We start from the raw sequence: 26,964 nt of genomic DNA on the forward strand, positions 1-26,964 counted from the left end.
AGCAGGGTTCCAACGAGGATGGAGCTCGGCTGTTCTCAGTGGTGGCAGATGACAGAACAAGAAACAATGGTCTCAAGTTACAGTGGAGGAGGTCTAGGTTGGATATTAGGAAAAAACTATTTCACTAGGAGGGTGGTGAAGCACTGGAATGGGTTACCTAGGGAGGTGGTGGAATCTTCATCCTTAGAGGTTTTTAAGGCCTGGCTTGACAAAGCCCTGGCTGGGATGATTTAGTTGGTGTTGGTCACCAGTTCAGCAGGAGGTTGGACTATATGACCTCCTGAGGTCTCTTCCAACCCTCATCTTCTATGATTATATGAAGACAGAGCATAAGATAGTAATGAGAAAATACTGATCAGCATAAGGAACAGTGGTCAAAGCACACCAACTGTATAACCATTGTTGAGTTTTTTTAAGACATCATGGCAGAGGAGAGTTTTCAGGAAGAACAATGAGGTGGCTTTGCAGATGTTTACATGGAGTTCTTTCCAAACATGAAAGGCAGCATGGTAGAAAGCACAAAGATGCTTGTTTAAAAATGTAGTAATGGGTGATGGAAGCTGGGGTCATTGACAGAGTAATGGAGTGGAGATGAGAGTAATCAATGTCTTGATATTGTTATGAGAGATGATGGGGATGGTGCCAGAGTCAGGCCAAGATTCAGAGCCAGAGTTGGGTGGGGCACAGAAGCAGGGACCTGGAACAAAGCAGGGATCAAGAGTCAGGTGAGAGGTCATGGTCTGATGTAGCACTCAGCCAAGGATTCAGGGGCATTGGTCAAAACGACAGGCATCATGAGATAGTGTCCACAGTGGGTTTGAAAGGTGGTCTTCCACTTGTCCTCAGCTCTCATAGTATTCTAGAGAGAAAATGACCTTTAGTTTGTGCCAGTGGATGAGTGTGTTATGGAGGGTCAGCCAAGAAATACCCAAGATCAGGGGAAAATGCCAGGAGTGAATAGCACTGAACTGAAGTGTCTTTCTGTGCTCTTTGCAGGGCTGGCTCCAGGCACCAGCGAAGGAAGCAGGTGCTTGGGGCAGCCAATGGAAAGGGGCGGCACGTCCGGGTCTTCGGCGGCAATTCGGCGGTGGGTCCCAGTCCCTCTTGGCAAAAAAGCTGGAGCCGGCCCTGGCTTTTCGATGGTGACCAGAGGTACAGTCTCTGTCTCCACCAGACAGGAGAATGGGGGAACCTATCAACTGTCTCTGCTAGGTCCAGAAGGGGCCTGGGCCTTAGGGGGATCTGACCTGAGTCTATGAGGGGCTGCTGTGGAGGGATTGGAAGGGAGCACGCTGGGACATGTACTCATCCAGTAGTTGTAAATGCGGTGTTGGCTGGCAGAGTTCAGCACATGTTCTGGATAGGTCCATGGCTCAAAACTCAGGAAAACATTTTGTCAAGGTTCCCAGGCCAGCCTCGTTTTTGGGGCCTGGACTGACTTTTTTTCCTGGGTCTCTTAGGTTTGGATTCCTCATACAACAACCAGAAATATAATAAACCAGTTTGCCACAATAGAAACACAAGTTAAGATTGGCAGGCCAGAATAACCTGCAACTGCTTGACTTGAGAAGCAGGACTCGATAGTGGGAGGCACGACTGTGACAATGCCTCTTGTCTTTCTTCCCACTGCCCCCACAATCAATTATCAATCCAGGCCTCTGTTGCTCTGGACCAGGGGTCGGCAACCTTCGGCACGCGGCCCATCAGGGTAATCCGCTGGCGGGGCGCGAGACATTTGGTTTACATTGACCATCCGCAGGCACGGCCCTCCGCAGCTCCCAGTGGCCGCAGTTCACCATTCCCGGCCAATGGGAGCTGCGGGAAGTGTGATCATAAATGTATTGGTGAAATTTTTTCCATTCCAAAGAGTATTGCTAACAACTTTTTCAATATGAGCAGAGCCCTTCTCTGTCACGGGCAATGCACTGCTGCAAATAGAACAGATTGTCCCCCTTGCAGCATGGTATCTCGTAGGCCCAACTTGGATGTGTCATACTGCAGCATCAGGGGTTCATCTGCGTTGTAATATTTCAAAATGGGAGCTTTCCCAATAATCTTTTACTTTCCAGAATGCTTGCTCTTTTTGGTCGGTCCACTCCTATGAGGTGTCTCAATGTGTCCGCTGTCTCAGGATCTCACAGATCTCAGACAGACAGTTGAAAAACTTTCCCAAATAACTGATCATTCCCAGATATTTTTGGACTCATTTAACATCATTGGGTCTTGGCATTTCTTTAATTGCCCTTATTTTCTCTGTGTCTACCTTCAGGCCTTTGGAGGTCAACAAATGTTCAATGTATGGCACCTTAGTTACTCTCAACTTGAGATTGTCCAAGTTCAATTTATTATTTTTTCCCTGCATCTCTGTAAAAGAAATGTAGCAATGTGTAGTCATGATCTCATTGAGCTTGTTCTGGATCATCATCCTCTCCCACTATCAACACAACTGCTATTGTCCAGATTCCCATCAAGCCCTCCAATACTTGAGTCAGACTGCTCTGGAATACCTCTGGTGCTGAACTGATTCCCATTGGCATCCTTAACCATCACTATCTCCCAAGTGGAGTTGCACAAGTTGTCAAGTAACTGGACTTTTCATCCAATTCAATGTGCCAGAATCCATTTTTCATATCGCATTCTGTAAAAAGTATCTCTTTAGACAGATCTGTTAATACGTCCTCCATTGTAGGCAGAGGGGAATGGCTCCATTTCAAAGCTTTGGTTAAAGTCTTTGGGTCTATGCATATTCTCAGCTTTTCAGATGGCTCTCTTACCACCACAGGACTGCTTTTCTAGTTTGTGTTCTTCTCTATAGGATGAATAATTCCATAGTTCTGTAAGCTCTGCAGTTCGTCTTTCAATGGCTGTCATAATGCAATAGGTACTTTCCTTTGTTGGCAATTTAACTGGCTTCACACTGGTGTCAATCTATGTTTTATAAACACCATCTAACTGTCCATCTCCCTGAAACATATCTTTATACTCCCTCTGTATCATCTCCTAGTCCAAGGTAATGTCATCCAATGTATCTTAGTCATCTTGCTATCCACTTTCATTATGTTCTGGAACTGTACTTTTATCTGGTTCATGGCTTAGACAGTCTTGCTGCCCAAAAGCAAAAGTGCTGTCTCATCGCCTATGACTACAAAGTCCAGTCTGTATTTTTTTCCTTGGATTTCCTAATTTAATTTTACATTTCCCCAATGGGTTTTAATGTGATCTGGTTGTACATTGTTAACAGCTGGTTGGTCTCTTCCAACCATATGTCTGGGTTCACCAGACTGTGGCACAAGTTGTAACATTATCCCAATCAATCTAATTGAAATTGTATCACTTTCTTCCCAAATAACCTGGCTGCATACAACTGTTTCTGGTGCTTACGAGGGTCTTCTTGCACTATGTTTATCATCTGTTCGGTCACTCATACAATGTCCTCATACTCATTGTTGCTCTCTTTAGTTACTGTATGTACCTTGGATTTGTTTTTCTTCTCTCTGGGGAAAAAACAAACACTTGGCTGCAAAATGATTACATTTTGTCAGAGATATGGCATTTTTTCCTCACAAGCTAGACACTTTTCTTTCTGTCTTTCATGGTTTCTCCCACAGTATTGACGTGTGTCTGTAGCATTGTCATCTACTGATGTTGGATCTGGTTTTGATTTCTCTTTCTTATGTATGGCATGGACAAAGTCAAGTCCGCTTCCCTCAGCAACCACTTTCATACTTGTAAGTCTCATATCTGGTCACACTATCCGTTCTCTTATCAATGAATCTTTAATATTTCCAAAACTGCATCTGGCTGCTCACATTTTTAAATCAGTGCTTTATTCATCTATAGCCTCTCCAGCCGCTTGATCCCAAGTCAAGAAATGATAGCTTTCCACCATTTCATTCTTCCTGGGGTTAGAGAGAGTACCAAAACAGCCCGTTATTGCTTTTAAGGTGTGCTGAGCTTGGGAAATGTCCACACAGAGTTTCACTTACCTCTCTCCTTTTTTCTCCAATCAGGTAATGAAACAGTTTTATTTTCACAACATCTTCTTTATCTTCCAGCGGGGTTAAATTCCTCTTTCCAGCTCTTCCATGCCCGAACTAAATTCTTTGCTTGCAGGTTTAATGCCCCCAGAGGCTTCAGACCCTCCATTTTTCTGTTATCAGCCTTGTCTTATAAAGCAAACTGTATACTCACAGAAGTATTCTGCTCTCTGCAGTGCAGCTCTGAATGGTCTCCCCACTGTCTAGGACTTGATTACCACTGCCACCATGTTTTAGGCTTTGTTGTATCTGGATCATCTGCTATATAAGATCTCACTCTGACATGGGATTAATTAAACTTCAGCTTCTCCAGCCTACTGGCTTCTCAGACAGTTCCCAAGGAGGTGTTGTTTTCAACGGTAGGCTGCGCAAAAGTGTCTGCTAGCATGATGAACTTACTCCTGCAGTTCCCGATTCTTGACAATCAGCTGTGAAAACCATGCTGCACAGCTTGGTTATCCATCTGGAGCCAGTACTCCCTGGGATAAGGAGCCGGACCTGCTCAGAGAGGTTGGTTTTCCAAGCAAACTGCCGTGGACCAGGAAGTCAGTCCTAGTGGTCAGAGCAGTGGTGGTCAGATGTAGTCACCAGAGCAGGAGTCAGGTGCCAGAGCCAGGGGTCAGAGCCGGAGATGGAGCCAGGGATCAGGCCATGGGTTGGAGCTGGAGACAGTAGCCAGGGGAGGGGGGGAGGCACAGAAGCAGGGATCTGGAACAAGGCAGGAAGGCAGGAGCCAGGCAAAGATCAGGAATCAGGTGAGAGGGCAAGGTCTCCTGTAGCACTCAGCTAGGGATTCACCTAGTTGCTCCAAGAACTTCCTGTGCCTCCTTCTGGCTTAAAGAGCAAGACCGAGCCAATCAGAGAGGCTGGGCATCTCCTCCAATTAGGAGCTTTGGGGTCCGTGCTTTGGGTGAACTGGGGTCCACCAGCCCACATTCCCTGCTGGTATCGGCTGTCCAAGGACTGCTTGGGGACCCATCAACTATATCACTTCAAAAAAAAATTTTTTTTTTCCTCTTACTTAATTGGCCTCTCAGAGTTGGTAAGACAACTCCCACCTGTTCATGCTCTCTGTATGTGTGTATATATATCTCCTCAATATATGTTCCACTCTATATGCATCCGAAGAAGTGGGCAGTAGCCCACGAAAGCTTATGCTGTAATAAATTTGTTAGTCGCTAAGGTGCCACAAGTACTCCTGTTCTTTTATTCAACACCCAGGATCTCTCACTAATAAGTACCTTAGATAGATAAGCAGCAAGAACAATATTAAAAATAAAAGGAAACTCACATGCCATGACTTAAAAAAAAATATTTGCAGTTGGTGGAATCATCCAAAGGCGCTCTGTGTGTGTGTGTGTGTGTGTGTGTGTGTGTGTGTGTGTGTGTGTGTGTGTGTGTGACATAAAAATACATGAAGGGGAGGTATTTCTGCAGCAGGATGTGATGTAACAGAGGAATGCATCACTAGTCTAGCTGGTAGGGGCCAACCAGCACATCACAAATGTCAAACTCCCAGAGAATAGTACCAAGTAAACAGCAGATGTGAGGCTAGATTAAAAAGATCTTTGGCAGGCCAATTATCATCTAAAAATATCACCTGAAAATATAATTATAATCAAAATATGAATATCAGGCTATTTTACCATTTGTGGTTTGTTTTGCTTGACCAGAAAAAAACAAATATTTTTCTAAGTGTAACAGATCATCACTGGTAGAGGGTAGGTGAGAGAGAGAGAGAGAGAAGTTAGCCTTCTCAATGGCATACTTGGTAGGATATAAGATAAATATCTTAATTCAGCAGGAGCTGAGCAATAAACAAGGGAAAGTCTTGTGTGTCTGTTTAGTGGGAAGTGCAACCTACCCAACTCAATTCCCCAAACTAAATAACCAAGAAATTCTTTGATACAATCATTCAGCATTCGCTTGCTGACATCTAGTGCCCATTTGAAGTATTGTCTGGACAAGCATATTCTCTCCACCTCAGCAATGGTCCAAAGCACAATAAATTTAGAAACACCATTCTTCATGTTTTCATAGTCTCAATCATTTTATTGTATTTTATTCTATTTCTTTTTCTTGAATAACCAGTCTCCTCCTCCCCTCATCCCGGTAGTCAAGCACTGAGTCTTTTAACATGAGATATCCCAGTTCCCAGGACAGAGCTTAAAGGAAAGTTCCTAGGATTGTTCCCAAATCCTGTTTAAATAAGTGATTATTTACAGTATCTCAGGTTCATTCTGCCCACATCCAAACACACACAGTTTTGGTTTGTATTTTGAGATTGCTTATCGAGAAACTCAGAGGATGAAGCAAAATGACAACTGGGAATTCCACAAGTTGGCAGTCACAGATACTCTCATAGCATCACCCCATAGGGTGGGAGGGATTTATAGATCCATGGAGGAGCAGAGGCCATGGACTTTTGACCTCAGGGAGGTCTCTAGAATTTGAAGAAATATTACATGTAACCCACACACCTCCTGGGTGTGGTGTTCTATCCCCTCTAGTGGCACTGAGACCACCTAGAGATTAATGAGTCTGCTACAGCCTTAGCTAAGGGCCATGTGCCTTTTGGCTCATGCATTTAGCGCCAGAGGTCCCAGGTTCGATCCCACTCCCCGATGACCGGGGTCTGTCGGTGTTTCAAGTCGGGGCTCACCCGGGATATCAACTAGAGAGTCTCTGAAGCTTCAGACACCCTTCCTCAGCTAGGAAACATATGTAACCTACACACGTCCTGGATGTGGTGCTCTGTCTCCTCTAGTAGCACTGAGAACACTTAGAGATTAATGAGTCTGCTACAGCCTTAGTTAAGAGGCACGTAGCTCCAGAGGTCCCAGGTTTGATCCCGCCCACCAACAACTAGGGTCTGTCCATGTTACATACAGATCTCAGGGTATTCACTTAGCCCCTCCAACCTACTCTTTGAGCTACCCTTAGGCTTGGTCTACACTACCCCCCTAATTCGAACTAAGGTACGCAACTTCAGCTACGTGAATAACGTAGCTGAAGTTCGAAGTACCTTAGTTCGAATTAGTTCGAACTTACCTTGGTCCACACTCGGCAGGCAGGCTCCCCCGTCGACTCCGCGGTACTCCTCTCGGCGAGCTGGAGTACCGCAGTCGACGGCGAGCACTTCCGGGTTCGACTTATCACGTCCAGACTAGACGCGATAAGTCGAACCCAGAAGTTCGATTTCCAGCCGTCGAACTAGCGGGTAAGTGTAGCCAAGGCCTTAGAGTAGCTTGCACTGTAAGCCCCTCGGGGCAGGACCATCTCTTTGCCATATGTTTGTAGACTGCCTAACACATCGGGCCCTGGCCTGCAGAAGCTATTGCTATGCCAATAAGAAGACCCTGCATGCATGCATGCCGTAGTCTCCTCCCCCCCCCCCCCATTCCCTACCTCCTGCCATCCAGAGAAGAAAGGTGCAAGTGCTTCTGCTGGGTTGTTCCCATGGGAATGATGCTGCAGAGACAGGCTGTCATCCAGCCATGTACCATCTCTTATCACATCTCCCACACACTCACAAAGCAGTGACCATGTGGTGTTTCCAGAGAGGGCCTGATCCACGCCCACTGACATCAGTGAAAGACTCCCATTGACATCAGTGGGATTTTGGATGAGGGTCAGGATGCGGTGGCTGTTGCCATGTTGGCTCCTCTCCCTTCCCCATAGCAGTTTTTGGGCCATCAGAGGTGCCCCTCTCCTCATTTGCGCTAGGATTTCTTGCAATGGGAATTCAGGACATGTGGTTTGAGGTCGGGGATAGATTTTAGGAGGGTTCATTATCCATCCCAACATGTTAACTGACCGTCCAAGCGCGGGGCCAGGCAGCTCACATCGGTCGTCGTTGTGTCACCTAGTATTTCACAGGGAGCGCCACAGATGGTTACGGAGGTGTTTCCTGGAGCAAACCCAGTGCCGCGCACGTGCACTGCCCCTCCACCCAGGCCACCTAGGAAGAGAATAGAGAAAGGGATTTAAAACAGAGCTTCATGACTGGCCGTTAATGAGACCAGCCTGGAACTGCAGCCTCAGTTTACAAGGGCCTCAAAATCTGCCTTTACACTCTGCATTATGGGTAAGGGAAAGGCCATCACAGATGTGCCTCAGTTATCCAGAACTAATACTTGGAGCCAGATCATCTCTGGCCACTGCATCTTGCATGGCTCTACAGAGGGTGAGGGGTGGTTGCGATGCTGCACTACCCTTAATGCCCCATCCCAAGGCAAAATTTAAGGACTGTCGGTTCCTCCATGTATCCATTTAAGGTTAAGTAGACGCACTCCGTGAACTCAAAAGAGTCATGCCAATCTAAAATTGGTGGAAGTGCGATGAGAATCAGGCCTACGGTTTCTGTCTCTATGGAGGCAGTGTGGGGCTCTGATAATTACCTGCTGTATGATGCTGGGCAAGTCACTTAGCCTCTCTCTGTTTCCCCTGCCAATATTTGTCTATCTTGTCTATTTAAATTGTAATTTTTTCAGGGCTGGACTGTCTCTTTCTATGTGTCTGTACAGCACCTAGCACAATGATCTTGGCTGGGGCCCCTAGGTACTATAATAAAGACATAAATAAATAGTGATTTCTGTCATTGACTTGCTGCGTTACTGAGTTTCAAAAGTATCCACTGACTTCAGGTGCCTGCATTTTTGTGTGTCCATCTTAAGAGAGTTACGGTCAGATATTTTCAGAAGTCAGTGGAAGCTGGAGGCACTCAGACCTTCTGAAAATAAGGCGTTAGGTGTCTCGAGTTCTGCACCCAAATACCAAGGGAACAAAATGAGTGAACGCTTTTGGAAAACATGGGTGTGCATCCCTCTGTGCCTTCATTTGCCTCAGTCTGGAATGAGTACTGTGATGTATGCAGCCATGCAGCCAGAAGGGGAGGTCATCCTGCTTTTGTGTGAGTACACCATTCCCTGCCTAGAGCTGGGTGGGAAACGGTTTTCCCAGCCTGTGAGAATTTCTGAAGTTTCAAAAAAAAAAAATCATCTCTCAAATCAGGACAACGCATCTAAATCTCAAGATTTTTTTTGCAAATCTATAATCCTAAAAAGTTTTTGGATTGGGTCAATCAAAATGTTTCATATAAAAATAATGACCTTTTTTGGTATAATTTCACTAAAATTTCAAAACAAGACGGTGATTCAGACCAAAAAAACTAATTGTTTCAAATAGATGTCAAAATAGGATATTTTACCAACTTTTTTTTCAAATTGGGAGAGTTGTCAAAAACAACTCTCTCATAAATAGTTTTGGTTTTAATGAACTGGCATTTTCCAGCAAACAATATGTTTCAATGGAAGATTTCTGACCAGCCATATCCCTGTCTGCTAGAACCAGCCTTGCACAGTTGGAATCACCTTGTCCATCCCACAACATCTTTTTTTTTTAAACTTCCCAAGATCTTAAAATTCTTTTTTTCTGTAACACACATTGCCTGTGCAGAATTTATGGAGGCGAGATGTGGTATAACAGTTTAATCAGCACTCCGCTGTGATGCGTAAACAAGTGGCATCATTGTGTGTGAGTAACATGGGGATCTAACTGCTTGCCAATATAAGGTTTTTACAAGCCTCTGCAGGGTCGGTCCTGGGATTGGTCCTGCTTTGAGCAGGGGGTTGGACTAGATGACCTCCTGAGGTCCCTTCCAATCCTGATATTCTATGAGTCTATGATCAAATCCATGCAGAGATACCTAGATAAATAGATCGGTCGGTCTTCGAATTTTGTGCTTGTGCCTGTCAACACAGTCTCTGATTGCTTACCATTGTTCTTCCACTGAATCTTGGATACTATGTTTCACACCCAAATAAGGATTTTATTTTATGGGGGATGGGTAGGGGTATTTAAGAGATCACATTATGAATTCCTGAAAACAGAATTTAGCATGTAAGCAGCTGACAGACCCCCAGCCAGGACACTCGCTCATAGTCTGTGAAAGAAACAAATCAGGCCATATTCACTCTCCCCTGATACTCTAGATTCTAGTGTGTTTGTCGGGGGCAGGTGGGGGTCACTAGTGATTTCCTCTCCAAATACAAATTGTGACATCTCTGACACTGCTGTTACCCGGGAGACAGTCATCCCCAGCCACTCATGCACTTACCCCAGTTGTTGCGTGTCGATGTGACAGTAAACTGAGAGGTGAATGTCAAGTTTGACGAAGCCCAGCCTCGGAGGAAGTCGCCGCCGAGGACCCGGTATTCTCCAGCAGGAAGCCGGGGAGCCGAGCATTGCAAAGTGGTGTGATTGCCAGTGATGTTGGTGCAGGGGGAGTCCCCAATGGAAATGTGCATGCTTTCCACCCCCGTGATCCGTGACACAGTCATTGTTAAAAGGAGACCCACCGGAGGCAGAAGGAAAAGGAAAATGGGGGTGAACTCTTCACTGTAACTTATTTCACCAAGGTGGTACAAGATGCCATCTATTTTTAGATCTAAAGCATGGATCCCATTGCCCAGAGGAACAGAGCACTGGAGAACCACATAGCTGACATCTGTAATGAGGCAGGGTCGGTTCCCAACAAGAACGGAAGTGCTGTTCCTTCCTTTCAGTGCTGCCCCTTGTATGGCAAGAAGGCCCCCACCATTGGTACTGAAATTTTGGGGGTAAAATTTGAGCACCCAAGGAATGACGGTGAAGGTACGGGATTCCCTGCTGAAGCAAGCATGCCCGCTTCTTCTGTTGGACACAGAAAGGCTGTGCTCCCCTGGGGAAAGGCTGCCTGTCTGGCATTGTATGCTGGTCTCATTCCAGAAAGTTACGTTACAAGGATCACGGTTGTCCACTTGTATCACAAGTTCATCAGTTGCCAAAGCTAATCTCTGGCCTCTGATCAGCAGAGATGACAATATCCCATTGATCTCCCAGACCACAGCATCTACCTTAGGGGTCCACTCTTTCAGAAGGTGGAGTGTGCAGCCTGTGGGGCAGACACTCTGGATTCCATTTACCGTCACTGTGACATTAAGGGCTTGAGAGGCATCAGGCAACCACCAGTCATCCAGAGGAGGTTCCCTTGGAAGAAGAGCACAGATGATCCTGTTGTAATCCACACTGTGGATCTCACAAGTATAGTTACCCGTCAGGCTCACGCAAACTGAATTCCTCCTAGATTTTAGAACAAGACCGGATATAGTGAACAACAGCCCACCACAAGCTGAACCTTGTGATGGAATTATGGCCTTTACCTCTGGGACTAATGTAATGTTCTGCAGTGTTGCTGTCATGTTGGCATAACCCAGCTGCTTCTGGAGAACTCTGACGGGATAGATTCCAGGTTCCAGAGTGCTCAGTGGGAAGGAGCATTGAGAAAGGGTTCTGGATTCATTGTCGCATTGAAACTCCAGCTCACATTCAGAGTCTCCCAGCTTAGCCACTGAACCAGTTATATTTATTCCTTCTATGCTCAGCCACAGGCTGTCATTCATCATGTTTACTTCCACAGAGGTAACTACCGGAGTCAAAGCCATCTGGTAAGTAAAGGTGATATTCCTCTTTGGGAAGCTCCAGGAGGGAAGGAGTGGAGAGGATCTGTTACCAATGAACATCCCCACAAGTACAGAGATGTCCTGGGACTCTATATTAGAGAAGTCAGCAGCCGGTGGGGTCTGGCACCATATTGTCTCTTCCACCAAGCGGGTAACATCACAGGTTTGCGTGCCTATAAAGACTGAAACCAGGGTAGGGTTTTGGCTAAAGCCTTTTCCAGAGATTGTGAGGATTGTTCCACCTAGGGATACAGAAACGGTTAGCGCCATGGAGTCAGCTCAGAGTGAATTCTCATATGGTGAAACGCCACGTAAATTTCTACAGCTGCATTGTCTCAGCCTCTTCTGCCCTTAAAACAAGGTTCATTGGCATCTGATCACCATATAGGGACCCTGAGTTTATATGACACTGCTTCCTACATCAAGCCCTCACCCACCACTGAATCCCAGTGTGTAACATTTAACAATTTAACATGGGGAGAGCAGTGAGAGTGTGAAAAATTCTAATCCCTAATCTAAGGACGGGTTTGCCAAGCACAGGGTTCTTCAAAACTGGCCACTTTACCCTGTGATCGCTGTTTGCCTGGCAGCTGCATTCCAGCGATACACCCCTGGAGTATGAGCTGGTCCCCTCCTCCTTGTGCAGAGTGGCATGAACTAACTTGCACACGAGGTTGTGATGCAACGCCAGATAGCGGAGGAGAAATATCAGACTGCAGTGCAGACATCACCAAAGCTAACCTTTGTCTGCTAGGAAGAGGATTAAGCAAATCAGAACACGCAGTGGGGTGAGCTGAGACTTTCAGCTGCTAAAACCCAGGCCTAAATTCCTCTATTCCAAGTCTAAATTCTGCAAGATCTTTAGCAAGTGCTTCAGCAAGAAAGCTCTCCCTAGGAACGATATCATTTGTTGACGGCTCCATTAGCATGACAGAGTTTTTGGAGGACCCAATAGCAAGGTGTGCCCAAATCTTGCCCAATTCAAGGCTGTATTGGTAACCTGCCATGACTTCAAGAGGTCACATGTTAATGGCCTAAAACTGAGCAGATTGCAGCTATCGTCATCTTTAATACAGAGATGCACCACGTGAAACTCCATGTCCCAGCTTGCAATACTCCATCCTGAGCCAATCAGCCTCCACTGACTTCAAAGTGGTGCATCCCATGCTGCAGCCTGTAGTTACTGTGTGGGATATTCCTCCAAATTAAAGAAGGTGGCCCTGGACTATAGACTATTCACTGGCTATCCTATGTGACTTTCTAGAACGTTTCAATACATTTTTTCATAAAGTCAATAAACCCCAGTCCTCTCAAAAACCAAAAAAGTGGAACTAGTCTGACTTGGCCAGCTTTCTCGCTCAGCACAGGTTCTGAGGCATCCTGATCCCCACATAGTACACTCTTTGGGGTAGCATCTCCGTCTCCACTTTCCTCGGTAAAATGCCTGGCATGCTGCTGGAGCTGAACATCATTCGTAACCAATCACATTTTTCTTAAACCTTGAATTTACTTCTAAAAAGAGAATTCTTCTACAATCCACATGTTTTATTATTTAACCTTCCAGTTTGATGGGCTTCGCTATATCTAAGTTGGCATCAGCTCTCAAAGCTGAATAATAATATTTGACACTTTATCTAATGAACCGACACAAAGCCCCTCTATGATTATGGCCAGCAGAGGAGTTAAGTGATTTGGCTAAGGCAATCCATAGAATCCGTGAGTTTCTAGCTCCCAGTCCTGCACTTCAAGCATAAGACTATGCGTCCCTTCCCACCCTCCACTAGGCCCAGATTCTCCTTTTCCTGATGCCAGTTTAACACTGGAGGAGCTCCACTGAGGTCAGTGGAGCTGCTGCTGATTTACACTGGTGTGAGACAGAGCAAAATCGACAACTTAATTCTCTACAACTTAAAATGTTCATTGCCTCCATATCTGCTACACAGCAAAGCAATAGAGACACTCCACTTAGGCCCTGATCCTGCAAAGGTTTATGGTCAGCTTTAGTCCTCGTGGGACTCTGCGTATACGTCAAAGACTTATGCACATTGAATGTTAAGCACTGGGAGCTCCGGAGTGAAAAAGCCAGCACCAGTTATTCAGGTGTGAGTGGTTTTTGTGCATTCGGTTCATTCAGGAGGGGAAACAAATTCAAAGGACAGGGGACCTTGTCATCAGCCCTATGGCCAACTTGTTCCAATATTAGCCAGACAATCCAAAGGTGGGCTGCTCAGTACACAAACACACACCCAGAGAGTCCCAGGCAGACAGCCAGCCACTGCCTGTCAATACAAGTCTACAGAATAAGGGTTCACACATTTACAAATGCCATCATCTAAACGAATGTGAAATTGGACGTCCTTCCCAATCACAGAGGGGAGAGGAGGCCTTGATCCCTTGATGGCCTCCAGAAGTGGTGACAGATGTGCTGATGCTATTTACCCAGTGCTTAATTTGTGCCAGGGTTAAGCTTCGGCACCTCTGAGCTTGCTACATCATTCTCCAGCAGTTCATAACTCCAGCACCTCTGGGTTTGCCACATCAGTTATGAAAGTAACAAAAAAAATTGCTTGAGCCCCGGCACCTCTTTCATTACAAATTAAGCGCTGTATTTACCCAGAATGGAGCCACAGCAGGGCTCTATGCTGAAGATCTCAGTGTTGTACTGGATGAACGGATCAACTCTGCAAAACACAAACACAGGATCAGTCCTTTACTTTTCCTTTTTATCCCACGTGCTTTTCTCTCCTTGCCTTTCCGGGCTGGATCCCCGAATAGCCTCCCTACATCTCCTGCTTGGTTCCATGCCATCTCCCGGCTGCCCTCTTACAAGACACTGTCATTCCAGGCCACAAAGACTCTCTCCCCTTGGAGCCCAGGCATGTAACTAGCTGGTCAGGGTCTCTATGAAGCAACATGAGGGACAGATATTACGAATACTACTGAAGCAGTACAAAGTGCTACTGACTGGAGTGGGACTAGAGCAGATGCTTAAGAGCTTTGCTGAACAGGGATTTGCTGCTGAATCAGGGTTGTAGTAATTGCTAATCATTTGTAAAACATACAGTGGAGCTCTTTGTTAGCAAGCTGGCTCTGATACCGAGCCCGTGTTTCCTTTGCTTTTCCATTGACCCTAAAATCCCAGGTAGAATTTAGCTAAAGAAGTTCACATCCTCGAGGGAATAGGCACATTCACTCACCCATGTGAGCCGATTGCAATGCCATTGATGATGACAGAAAGGTTGTACCATCCATCTGCCATGGCAGGCAGTACTACATCGATGCCATAGGCTGTTCGTGCTTGGATCTGTGCCACAGTGTCCTCAATTTTCACCTGTACATCCAGGCCAGTACAATTTGCGAATGAAGATATTCCAATCTGGAGTGACTGGGGCCCTGTGGAAAGGAGAAGACATGAAGCAATCAAGTTGTTTGTTGCTACCGTGAATCTAGTGCATGGGCAAGTGTCGGAGCAAGAGAAGTCTCTTCACAACACAAGCTGTAGCAATGCAAGCTTCTTCGGCACATTGTCCCGCCCATGCGCATCAACCCTGGGCTAGAGGGCCTCTTCTAGAAAAGTGAGCATTAGTCTCCATGGGCCCCCATCCATCCCTTAGCCTCTCTAGTCAAGTTGCCAACTGGGGTGCCAGTTTTTTGAAATCTTGACACCTTCCCACTGCACTAGCAACTGGACTGTGACCACCAAACCTACATCACAAAGGCCACTTAGCCGATAGCCTTGCAAGGGTTGGGGGTGTGGAGGTTGGTTGAGTTATGTAAAATTGAAAGGTTTAATATTCCATTAACATTCTTCTGGGCTTATCCAGCTCCCTTAGATAAAGCAAGTCCGATTCAGCTAGTCATTGTGTCTTCTGATGGGTAGCCCAGTCCATTTAACTAATAAACACAGACTTCCTAGTTAGGTACTGATCTTTCTGTCATTGCAGATGCCTCTCCAGTGCATTACCACAGCTAGGATTCAATCTGGGGACTTTTATAACCTTCATTCTAAAGAGAAGCCACTCCCTTTAATGAGGCAGAAGGAACTGGGCTCCTCTCAGCCACCAGCCCCTCTGAGCAGAGCTTGAAGCAGGTACCTTCCAATTCTATATGTAAATGTAACTCTTCTGCCAGGTGGAGTCGGCAGCAACAAGGGCTGGGTGCAGTACCTAGGGATTCTTCTTAACAATGCAAAACAGAACCAGCTCGAGCCCCCATCCAGTAACCTGGGAAAACTAAACACCACTCTTGAGCGCCCCAGAGGCCACATCTACACTACAAAATTAAGTTGACCTAACTTACATTGGCATACAGCTGCCTCAGTAATTACGTCGCTTGTGCATGTCTACGCTTTGCTCCTTGTGTCAGCAGTGCACATCCTCACCAGGACTGCTTGTATTGATTGTACTGTCGGTGTGGGGCATGGTGGGAAGGCTCCTGAAAGCCAGTGACAGTCGACATAGGCAGCGCAGTGTCTACACTGACACTGCAGCAACCTAACGGCATTAACCTTCACTCTAGGCGGCTCATGGAAGTGGAGTTATTAAGTTGGCATAGTGGGATAGTTAAGTCAGCGGGAGCGAAATTTAAGTGTAGATGCTTCCATAGTTAGGTCAACAGAAGCTGCCTTGCATCGACCTAACTCTGCAGTGTAGACCACAAGCACTGACTCTGTATATAACAAAAGAAAACTTTTATTGACAGGGAAAGGGAATCCAGCATTCATTTGTGAAAACACCACAACCACAATGCAGACGCATGTAACCATAAGAAAACAACCATCCACAGTATATTGGGCAGTGTCCTTTGCTCAGTTTTCCACCTTGTGGCAGGAAAGTTTGACAAACAAATATCCATTTAACACACCACTCCTTTTTCCTCCACTGCACCCCACCCACAGTTGGTTGTCCTTAGTCAGTGAAGACCCAGAGTTCAGAAATGCATTCACGTGGGTCCACCTCCCACCACTGAAAAAAGGGGAAGGGGGCATTGAGCCATGCCTCTGTAATGCCAGCATATGCCAGTCAGCAGCAGCCAGGATCAAACCTGGGATCTCTGGAGCTTAACACATGAGTCTCCACTGCATGAGCTAAAAGACACATCTCGCTTAGGGCTGGTCTACACTAGGGGAGGATCAATCTAAGATATGCAACTTCAGCTACGCTATTCGTGTAGCTGAAGTCGAAGTATCTTAGTTCGACTTACCTGGCCGTCCTCACGGTGGCAAGTCGACCGCCGCGGCTCCCCCGTCGACTCTGCTTACTCCTTCTGCAGAGGTGGAGTACGGGCGTTAATTTGGGGATCGATTTATCGCGTCTAGACGAGACGCAATAAATTGATCCCCGATAGATGGATTACTACCTGCCGATCCAGCGGGTAGTGTAGACGTGGCCTTAGCCCAGGCTGTAGCAGGCTCATCTCTATTTGGCCTAGCCACTACTAGAGGAGGATAGAATGCTACCCCAAGCAGGCATAGTTTACATCTCCACCATTGCAACTGGCTCAACACTGCTGGCACTGTTATCTCTGCCAGCCTTCCCTTGCCACTCACTGCCACTTCTGTGATGCCGTGTTCTGAAGTTCCCCCACTTAGCCTCGTTCTTACTGATTTCAGCTCTTAGTGATTTCACTGGGTGGTGGGCAACCTCTGTGCAGCTGCCTTTTCATTGTCTTTTACTGCAACACTGTCCCCAGACCAGGTCTAAGCCTTAGCCCCTAGACCTGCTCATCAATGATTTCAGCTCTACTAATAACTGAACAGAAACACAGACTCTCCACTGAGTCCTATCAGCTCTGTCTTTAAACACTACAGCTGGGAGGGGGGGTCAAATGGTGTCTACGATTCTTTAGGCAGAGACCACACCACAACATAGGAACATCTATCCCAACCCCCTCTCATTTTCACTGGGATTTGGCATCCCTACCCCCCACTTTGCAAATGAGGTTCAATTTAGGGCGACCCTTCCATCAGGGCAAGCTAAATACAGTCCTGCTGCCCAACACTCATACATCAAGGATAACAACCCTTCATTAGCCCTGCCTTCAATACTAAAGTGATTTGTAACCCAAAACTGATCACTTTGGCAAAGCAGGCCTGTCTGCTGAACACCTAGACAAAGTTGGCATGTCTGCTCCTGAGGTCTTTTCTCCCAGTGCATTGCTTCATGTCAGGAAAAAACTCACTGAAAACTTGCTTATGTAACACCAACAGACCCCGGTCGTCGGTGGCCGGGATCAAACCTGTGGCTTCTGGAGCTTAGCACATGAGCCCCTACAACATGAGCTAAAAGCCAAGTGGCTCTTAGCTAAGGCTGTAGAGCAGACTCATTTAACTCTCTCTAAGTGGTCTCAGTGCCACTAGATGGGACAGAGCACCGCACCCAGAAGGTGTGTGGGTTACACTCACATCAGAGTCAAATAAAGTTTGAAACTTTGAAAGCCTGTGAAGTTGTATATATTAATAACCTGAACTCTTTGGACTCTTGGTCAATTGTCAGCTTAATCCAAAAATGCCTGGAAGGCATTGGTGTCGTTTATTTATTTTTATGATAGGAGGAAAATTATATTAAAAGCCAAAGTCACCGACTTCTGAATAAGAGATTGACCTCCCAGTACCGTCACCATTCATGAGATTCTATAACATTAAGAAGTTCCATACACCTATGCTGCCTGCGGCTAGAAAAATCTCCCCTTGGTGTTATCATATCTGAATAATATTCAGATGATAAAGGACACTTTCCCTTATTTATGCATTCTGCAGTATTAAAAAATGAAAAGGGTAGAGGCGAATGGAACAGAAACTCGGTGTGTGCAGTAAGGAGGGTGATCAGCTCGCCTCTTGCATTGGTGCTAAGTCCAGCCAGGCTAGCGAGCCTAGAGGGAGTTTTATTACAGTGCATAGTGCAGAGATTGGATAGGCTTGAAAGACAGATGAGAAAAGAAAGAAACTGAAAGAGACTGGACTGTGTGGGGATGGGAGGGTCTGTTCTTCCTTTCCCTCTCCCCGTTCCATCACTCTTCATTCCTGTTCCCTCTCTCTGAAACGACACCGTAGGGCTGCGATGATTGTGAAACGGTTGGGTTCAGGTTCTGCTGCTGACAACATTCTGCCCATGCTCCTGGGATGGGGTCCCATAGCACATGGTCTTCTGGGCAACCTCAGGAAGTGAGGTCAAACTCAGACTCCTCCCCCTGCCCAAGCACTGAGCGCGGGATCCCAGACCACAGGTATCTTCTTGGGCTGCGACACATGGCAATGTTATTTATATTACAGTAGTACCTTGAGGCCCCACTGAGATCAGACCCTCATTGTCCTTGATGCTGTACAGACCGTGTAACCCACACACCTTCTGGGTGTGGTGTTCTGTCCCATCTAGTGGCACTGAGACCACTTAGAGAGAGAGATTAATGAGTCTGCTTTTAGCTCATGCCGTAGAGGCTCATGCACTAAGCTCCAGAAATCCCTGGTTCGATCCTACCCACCAACAACTGGGGTCTGCCGGCGTTACAACAGCTCCTGCCTCAGAGAGTTTACAACCTCAATACACAAGGCAGACAAAGGGTAGGAGAAGCGAAGTGACTTGTCCAAGGTCACAGAGCAGCTCAACAACAGAGCTAGGACTGGAACCCAGGTCTCCTGGCTTCCAGTCCAGTGCCCTATCTATTAAACCCAACACCGCCTGCCCGTTGCATTTGGGCTGCAACTTCACATGCCAAATATCTAGAAGGCTGTCTCTAACCTTCGTCTTCTAAACTAAGCTCGCTGTGTTGGCTCTGGGGTCAGCAACTGATTCCCCACTCTCCGATTACTTCTTGGTCCCGGATCATTTAGTCCAACCCCAATATCTAACCGTGGCAACAACCGGGCTGCTGCTGACTGGCAATACTTGTCTCCTCAGAGAGAGAAAGGAGATATACATTCTAGATATAGTAGGCTGGCATGTGTGCCTTTAATGTTCCTTGCTGAGAAATATTTGCTAAAAACGAAAGGCTTCAGCCAGGGCCATCCTTACCCACATGCAAACTACGCAGCTGTGTAGGGCACCAGGAAATTTGGGGCACCAAATTGCCCTAAATTTCCTAGTGCCCTATGCAGCTGCGTGCTGCTCCAGTGGCCAGCGCAATCCCCTGGCCGGCTGAGCCAGCTAGGAAAGCTACCCCCACCCCAGCTCCTCCTCTTCCCACCCCGATCCATCCCAGCCCCACTCCCACTCCACCCCTTCCCCGAGCTATGTCCTGGGGGACTGCAGCAGGGGTTGGGTGCGCCCTGCACTCACCAGGCAGTAGGAAGTGGAGCGACCCAGCCCCAGTCCGCTCCGCTCCGCCAGCTCCCAGCTGCCCCACTGGTGAGTGCAGGGGGGTGGTTCCCCCTTACCCCGCAAGGCTGGGAGCGAGGGGAGCAGAGCGGAGCGGGTTGGGGCCGGGTCACTCCACTTCCCGCCGCCCCGTGAGTGCGGGCTTGGGCCCGCCCTGCAATCACCGGGTGGCAGGAAGTGAAGCGACCTGGCTCCAACCTGCTATGCTCCACCGGCTCATGCTGGGGAGCAGTTTCACCCCAGCCCCCCCAAGCTCCAAGCCCTCTTCTGCCCCCCACAGAACTTGGGCGCAGCCCTCCTCCCCCCTGCAGAGGCCTGGGGATGCCCCGCCCCGCGGGGGGGCTGCATAGGGCACCACAATGTCTAGGGACGGCCCTGGCTTCAGCATCAGGAAACTACTCACTTAAGATAACTGAAAAAAGTGGTAATAGGGGGCAGAAGAGGAAGTTAGTAAATATTTACATCCAATGGGCTAAGTTTTCTGAGGGACACGCCAGGGGCTGACGTGTCTCCACTATTTTATTTTCAGTGAACTGCATATTTGCAGAAGGTGTTGGAGCTGGCCATGGAGCAAGCTGCCAGAGGAGATCGGGCAAATCCGGAGTCTGGCCGTCGGCTGTGACACCTTCCCCCCTTCAGAAATGCCTTTCCACCATAAAAGTGACACTCACAACACTGACACCCCGTCTAACCTTCAACCCTGAGAAACCCACAGCATTTAAAGAGAAAAAAATTCATAAAAGATAAATTAAACATGCAAACTGTACCCCAAGCAGAGTTTTGGCCTTGAAAATGGAGATGTGCCAGAGAGTCCATCAAGTTCACTAGGGACTTTGCTACAACAATTGATTTAACATGGAATGTGCTCAGATGTGGAGCAGTATGAGGCTGGCTTGAGAATTGAAACTTTCAGAGAGGCAATATGGCCTAACGTATAGAGCCTCGTACTCAGGAGACCAGAGTGCAGCTTTGACACCGGTCCGCTGGATGACCTTGAGCAAGTCACTTGACAGCCCTGTGCCTCAGTTTTCCCACTTATAAGATGGGGATAATGATACTTACTAGGGCTGGGCAGAAAACAATAATTCCATTTACTGAAACATTTGGAGGTTTTGACCTTTTTGTTCCATTACAGAATGAAAATGAGCCTATTTGAAATTTTTCATTTAAAAAAAAAAAAGAGAAAAAAGGAAACCCAGAAAAGCCAATAGCCTAGTCCTTCGGTCAGTCACTTAGCAGACAGAGGACCCAAGTTCAAGTTCCCATATCACATTTGAGTGCCCTAATCACTGGGCTATTGGCTAGTCTACGGTGGCTTCTCTCTCTCTTTCCAGAAATTCTATCCTGGCCTGAGATACTGTTTCATCAGAAACTTTTCAGCCAGATCTCTCTTTTGAAAAGTGCTTTGAGGTCTACTGATGAAAAGGGATGAGAGATGTGTTATTATTACACCCCCTATTACAGGTATAGTATGAACAGTAGCAAAACACGTTCTTGCTCGTTTATCCCCCACTACACACATGCTACTATCCCTGAATTTGGACTACCTCGGGGACACGAGGGTAGGTCAGTCTCTATGGCACATTCTCGTCCCTTGACGGCTCACCATGCCAGCAGGACACCCAGTTGTGATGGTGGTTTATAAATACGGACACCCACCTATATTATGCTGAAACCAATGACTCTTCTCAGATGGTCCACGGGGGAGCCATCAGATGGCAAGAGCCTTTGTTCACTACTGAACCAGGCCAGACTGGAACTGGTGACCTGGGAGTAAAAGGCGCCATGTGCCAGCGTCAATCCCCAGTCCTCTTAGTCACCTAGTGCCTCTGCCCTGCCCACGTTGTTGACGACAATGGAAAATGAAACTTTTTAGAGCAGTCATATTTTTACACCAGCCATCTTTTTGCATTTTGAGACTGTGGCTTTGTCACCTGCTGTGATGCTTCTGTTTCTGCTCAGTGATACAACAGCTGGATTTAAAGAAGGATCGTACTTAAACACCTCAGTGAACGTGGCAGACTGGGACCCAGCGGTTAGTGTCACAGGGACAACATATTCTTCATCCCCCTGGAAAACAGAGTTCAAAAAAAGAGAAGAGGTGAACATGTCATAGTAAAATACAAGTACCTCCTTCCCTTCCATGCAAGATTAAGAGCATTAATGTCCTGACCTGAGCTTATTAGCTAGAGAAGCATCTGTAGAGCATAAATAGAACCCAAGATGGGTCATTGCAAGGTGCTGACTAACGTGTATGGCCACCACTGCCCTCTGCTCAAGTGTGTGTGATTGTGATGCCCAGTAGTGGGTGCCTCCAGAAAATATGAGCCATAACACTACTACAGCAGCCAGACAGTCTCCTTTAGCTCAGGTGATATGGACATATGTTGCTGGAGCCAAAGGTTTGCAGTTCTAGTCCCACTTCTGTTTGTGTGAAGCTTAACTACTGAGCCTGGTGTTTGCAGTCATTGATTTAGAACAGCATTTAACAACTTGGACACAGATAGCCTGCAAGCAGTCTACCGGTGATGAACATATAGATACAAGAGAAAGGGCCACATGAGCCTCTCCCACCCCCCTGCAAATTGATTCTCCCCCAGATGGGGGTAGCCTGATCTTAAATTATGTATTAATTATATTGATTACTTAAGAATCCCCAGTTATCACTTTGAAGGTTAACAGGTTCTTGCCCCAAGATCAGGCCCAGTATTATTTAAATTATTATATAGTTGGGAACCCCAATGTGCACAGTTGAAACACTCACAATATAGGAACTCTTTTATATTTACAAATATAATTTATTAATACATTTAGCACAGTCCCAAACACCCCAACTTAGTAAGATAGATAGAGATACTACAGAATGTACATCTGCACCTCCATATACTCACACCATCCCGTGTAGAACAAGCTAAAATGTTAACGTCACCTTCCCCATCACCACCAGTGGCCATAATTCTGGCACAATTCCCAAGGACTACTTCTCTTTCTCCTACTGCACCTAAGCTGGGATGCCACTTTTATAATACGTTACGCTGATGCTGTTACGTTCGATGCATATTCAGTAGGGAATTTTCCCCTTCTCCTTATTTGTATTTCCTCACCTCACTAATGTTGGAGTGTCTTTTTCTTATACGTTAGTATATCAATGATCTCAACTTATTATATATGTCAGTTCGTTACCATGGCCCTTTTGTGGTTAGGTATCACATTTGTTATTTCTGTCCTAACTGGTTATTTCAGTTCTTTCCAAGTTCTAAGGCTACATCTACACTACAGGGGGCAGTTGATTTAAGATACGCAAATTCAGCTACGTGAATAGCGTAGCTGAATTCGACGTATCGCAGCCAACTTACCCCGCTGTGAGGACGGCGGCAAAATCGACCTCTGCGGCTTTCCATCAATGGCACTTACTCCCACCTCCGCTGGTGGAGTAAGAGCGTCGATTTGGGGATCGATTGTCGCGTCCCGTTGGGACGCGATAAATCGATCCCCGGGAGGTCAATTTCTACCCGCCGATTCAGGCGGGTAGTGTAGACCCAGCCTAAGTTATGGTGTACCTGTTACGTTTAAAAGGGTATGAACTTAGGAAAGCACCCATGCCAACCTGCTTTAATGCATCCTCTATGTTAAAGGTCACAGTCATACATGGACCTTATGCTTTAGCTCCATTTATCTAGGTAAAAGGTCCCAGACATATGTATGCTAACTTTGCCTTAGCTCACCATACAGGATGTGGCCTGCAGATCCCTTGTGTTACAGCCAAAATATAGCCTAATATAAACCTATTCTAATAAAACAAATAATCAAACCTATAAGAAAATAAGAAACTTATAAGAAAAGGTACGTGTGTGTATATATACACACACATACCTTTTCTTATATATAGGCAAGCAAGCAGGCTAGCCTTAAATGTCTCTCATGTACCTGTTATGTACGTCAGTTTGTTGCCAGGACACTTCTGTGGTTGAATTATTTACCTGTGGTCAGAACTTTCCCTTAAACTCTATTTTCAGCTCCCCAAATATTAGAGGGTTTTCCATTGGTCTGTTCATCTGTTCAAAGGTCATAGGTCTCAACCCTTATGCTAACTTGCTGAAGCTAATGTCTTACAGGATACAGGCCTGTAGGTTTCTAGCTTTACTGCTGAATATAATGCAAAGCAGAATATAATGCAATGCAGTAAATATAATGAAGGCAAGCTGGCTCACTGGGCTACATGGACAAATATGAAATGCTGTTTCTTACCCGAGAGGGAACTTCACATTCAATCCTCACTGAGTTGCTGGTGTTGGTATTAATTGGACAAGAGTGAGATCCAAACAACACCTCGCTTATCCCGTCAAAACCAGTCCCTCGGAGGATCACTGAGCACCCTCCTACAAAACCAATGATTTATTGTAAGTGCAATGTACAGAAAGTGTTTTAAAATGCATCAACTCCAATAAGGAGCATTTCCTGTTGTTTAAAGCATAAGCAGATGGGTCAGAAGATCTGGGTTCTACTCCTAACTTTGCCATTGGCTTTCTGTTGGCCAAGTTACTTAATCTCTTTGCGCTTCAATTTCTCATCCCTCACTTGGGATTCCTCTAGTCTACTATTTGGACTGTTGTCTATGACAGAGAAATGTTTTCATGCCTGACTCGATTAGTCTGGCAAGGCCAGCACTGTAGGTAAGTCTACACTACCGGATTGGCGGGTAGTGATCGTTCTATCGGAGATCGATGTATCGTGTCTCGTCTAGACATGATACATTGATCCCCGAGCACGCTCCCCTTCGACTCCGGAACTCCACCAGGGCGAGAGGCGGAAGCGGAGTCAACGGGGGAGCCACGGCCGTCGATCCCGCGCCGCGAGGACGCGAAGTAAGTCGATCTAAGATATGTCGACTTCAGCTATGCTATTCTCGTAGCTGAAGTTGCATATCTTAGATTGATCCTCCCCCTATTGTAGACCAGGCCTGTGATCTCAGCCCAGGAAAGATCCCTGACCCCAGTGTGAAACGAGTGACTAAACCGAAGCACCACCAATAAAAATGAGCCTTATGCAGCACGTGTCTTCACAGCTCAAATATCTGCTGTGAAATAGGCTGAAGCACATGTCTGTGACACACAGTCTAGAAAAGGAGACACAGCAGGGTTTGAACCACAGTAAGGTGCGAGGAAGAAAGTCACAAGAGGGCTAGATGCTGTGAGTTACTGATTGACCTTAGCTCTCATATAAGCCAATGAGAGTTGGAGATCTTCAGCATTGCTCAGGATGACACTCAAAGCAAGAGATAGACTTTAGCTGTCTTTACGAGATATTCAATTCCTATCCCAATACCCAGGATCCTGACTCTGGTCTTTCAGTCAACCAGAAGTTTAAGAGACACCTAGAAGTGAAAGGGCAAAGATGAAGCAAACCCTGGGTTAATTGCACGGTGTCCTAACCTTTGCTTTGTTCTTTGATGCAGTTCACAGAGAAATTGATACACATCAAAAAACCCACAGCTGTTCATTCTAGCTAGGAACCCAAGATATTAGAACCTGATTACTCTCAAATTACATCATAACTGACAGTGTGGAAGACTAGTGGTAAAGAGCTTTCGTAACAGCAATGTGTGAGTGCTATCACAGCAGCACATACCATTTAGCTCTTATAAAACATTCTTCATCTGTAGAGCTCAAAGTGGTTCACAACGAGGAAGGATGTTTTGAGGGTTAAGGCCCTGGACAGGGACTTGGGAAATCTGGGTCCTGTTCCGATCTCTGCCACATACTCCCTGTTTGACCTTGGGCAAGTCATTCCATCTCTCCGCCTGAATCCCGTCTGTAAAATGGGGATAGTACTACTGCATTTCTCCTACCCTGTGCCTGTCTCATGCAAGGTCTTTAGAGCAGGAATTGTCTTACCATGCGTATATAGAGCACCTAGCACAATGGGATCCTGCTCTCACTTGGGGCCTCTTGGTGATATCATATGCAAATAATGAACAACAGTAAAAATCAGTGGAGTGGTACTAGATTACTCCAGCAATGATTTGGGCCAGAAAATAGGATAATTGACACATTTTGCCTCTACATTTTTTTCCAGACACCACTTTATTAAAGGCCTTTGCAGGTGGCAAGGAGCTTATCGATGGACAATAACTCCATTTTCTCACTGTTTTACAAACACACCCACTCTTTCCTGAAATTCATTTTAACACACAATGCATACTAACTTTTGGAACTCACTGCCAAAAGATATAAATGAAGTCAAGAGCTTAGAATTCAAACAAAAACGTAGCATGTTTGTATGAATAATGAGATCATCCTTAGTTACATGAGATAGGATAACAAAAATTAGAATGGATATAAACCCTCATGTTTCATGGTGTAACTAACAGTGGTCAGGAAGAAACGTCTTCTATGGGAAGGCTATGCCATAACTATCTATTACAAGGTTACTTGCACCTTCTTTTGAAGCATGTGTCACTGGTCACTGTTGAAGACATACCAGCCTAAATGAACCACTGGACTAATACATTTTAAGGCTGGAAGGGATTATTAAAATCATCTAATCTGAACTGTTAACAAAGGCCAAGTAATTTCTATAGCAAGCCCATAACTTGTTCGAGCTGGAATATATCTTTAGAAAGACATTCAGTGTTGACAAAGAATGCAAGTGATGTACTAATCTGACCCAATAAAGTAATTTCTACATTCTGGGCCTTGACATGATCTTCCTTCATGGAAGGTACGTTGAATGGAACACCACTTTGACCCCATTTATGTTGATGCTATTTTCACACGAGGAATCACTGCTGAGTGATATAAGATACTCTGTAGCCTCTCCCTCTAGAAGGCTGAGTTTCCTGTGTTTACAACAGTGGAACACAACTCAAAATTTAAGCCAGGTCTCTCCTGTTGTGTCTGCGGGATAAACAGCCCCAAATCAGGTGTACACTATTCATGTGTACTTTGCAACAGAGGGTCCTGTGGCACCTTTGAGACTAACAGAAGTACTGGGAGTATAAGCTTTCGTGGGTAAGAACCTCACTTCTTCAGATGCATGTGTACTTTATATCCATTAATGCACATAAATTTTGATATCTGCACTGATATCCATATGCAAAATCATGTCTGCATA

General features: G+C 46.1%; 1 protein-coding gene across 1 annotated transcript in view; it reads right to left on the reverse strand.

Moving 5' to 3' along the window:
* PKHD1 (PKHD1 ciliary IPT domain containing fibrocystin/polyductin) overlaps window positions 1–26,964 on the reverse strand; it is a 309,667-nt gene that overhangs the window by 217,568 nt on the left and 65,135 nt on the right. The window contains exons 28-33 of the mRNA XM_034766923.1: window positions 24,100–24,230; window positions 21,786–21,921; window positions 14,737–14,932; window positions 14,153–14,220; window positions 10,156–11,781; window positions 7,855–7,998 (exon numbers count right to left, since the gene is read on the reverse strand). Coding sequence (XP_034622814.1) covers window positions 7,855–7,998; window positions 10,156–11,781; window positions 14,153–14,220; window positions 14,737–14,932; window positions 21,786–21,921; window positions 24,100–24,230 — 2,301 coding nt within the window. The remainder of the gene's footprint in view (window positions 1–7,854; window positions 7,999–10,155; window positions 11,782–14,152; window positions 14,221–14,736; window positions 14,933–21,785; window positions 21,922–24,099; window positions 24,231–26,964) is intronic.

Source organism: Trachemys scripta, chromosome 3 (genome assembly GCF_013100865.1).
Source record: "Trachemys scripta elegans isolate TJP31775 chromosome 3, CAS_Tse_1.0, whole genome shotgun sequence".
NCBI classification, from domain to species: Eukaryota; Metazoa; Chordata; order Testudines; family Emydidae; genus Trachemys; species Trachemys scripta.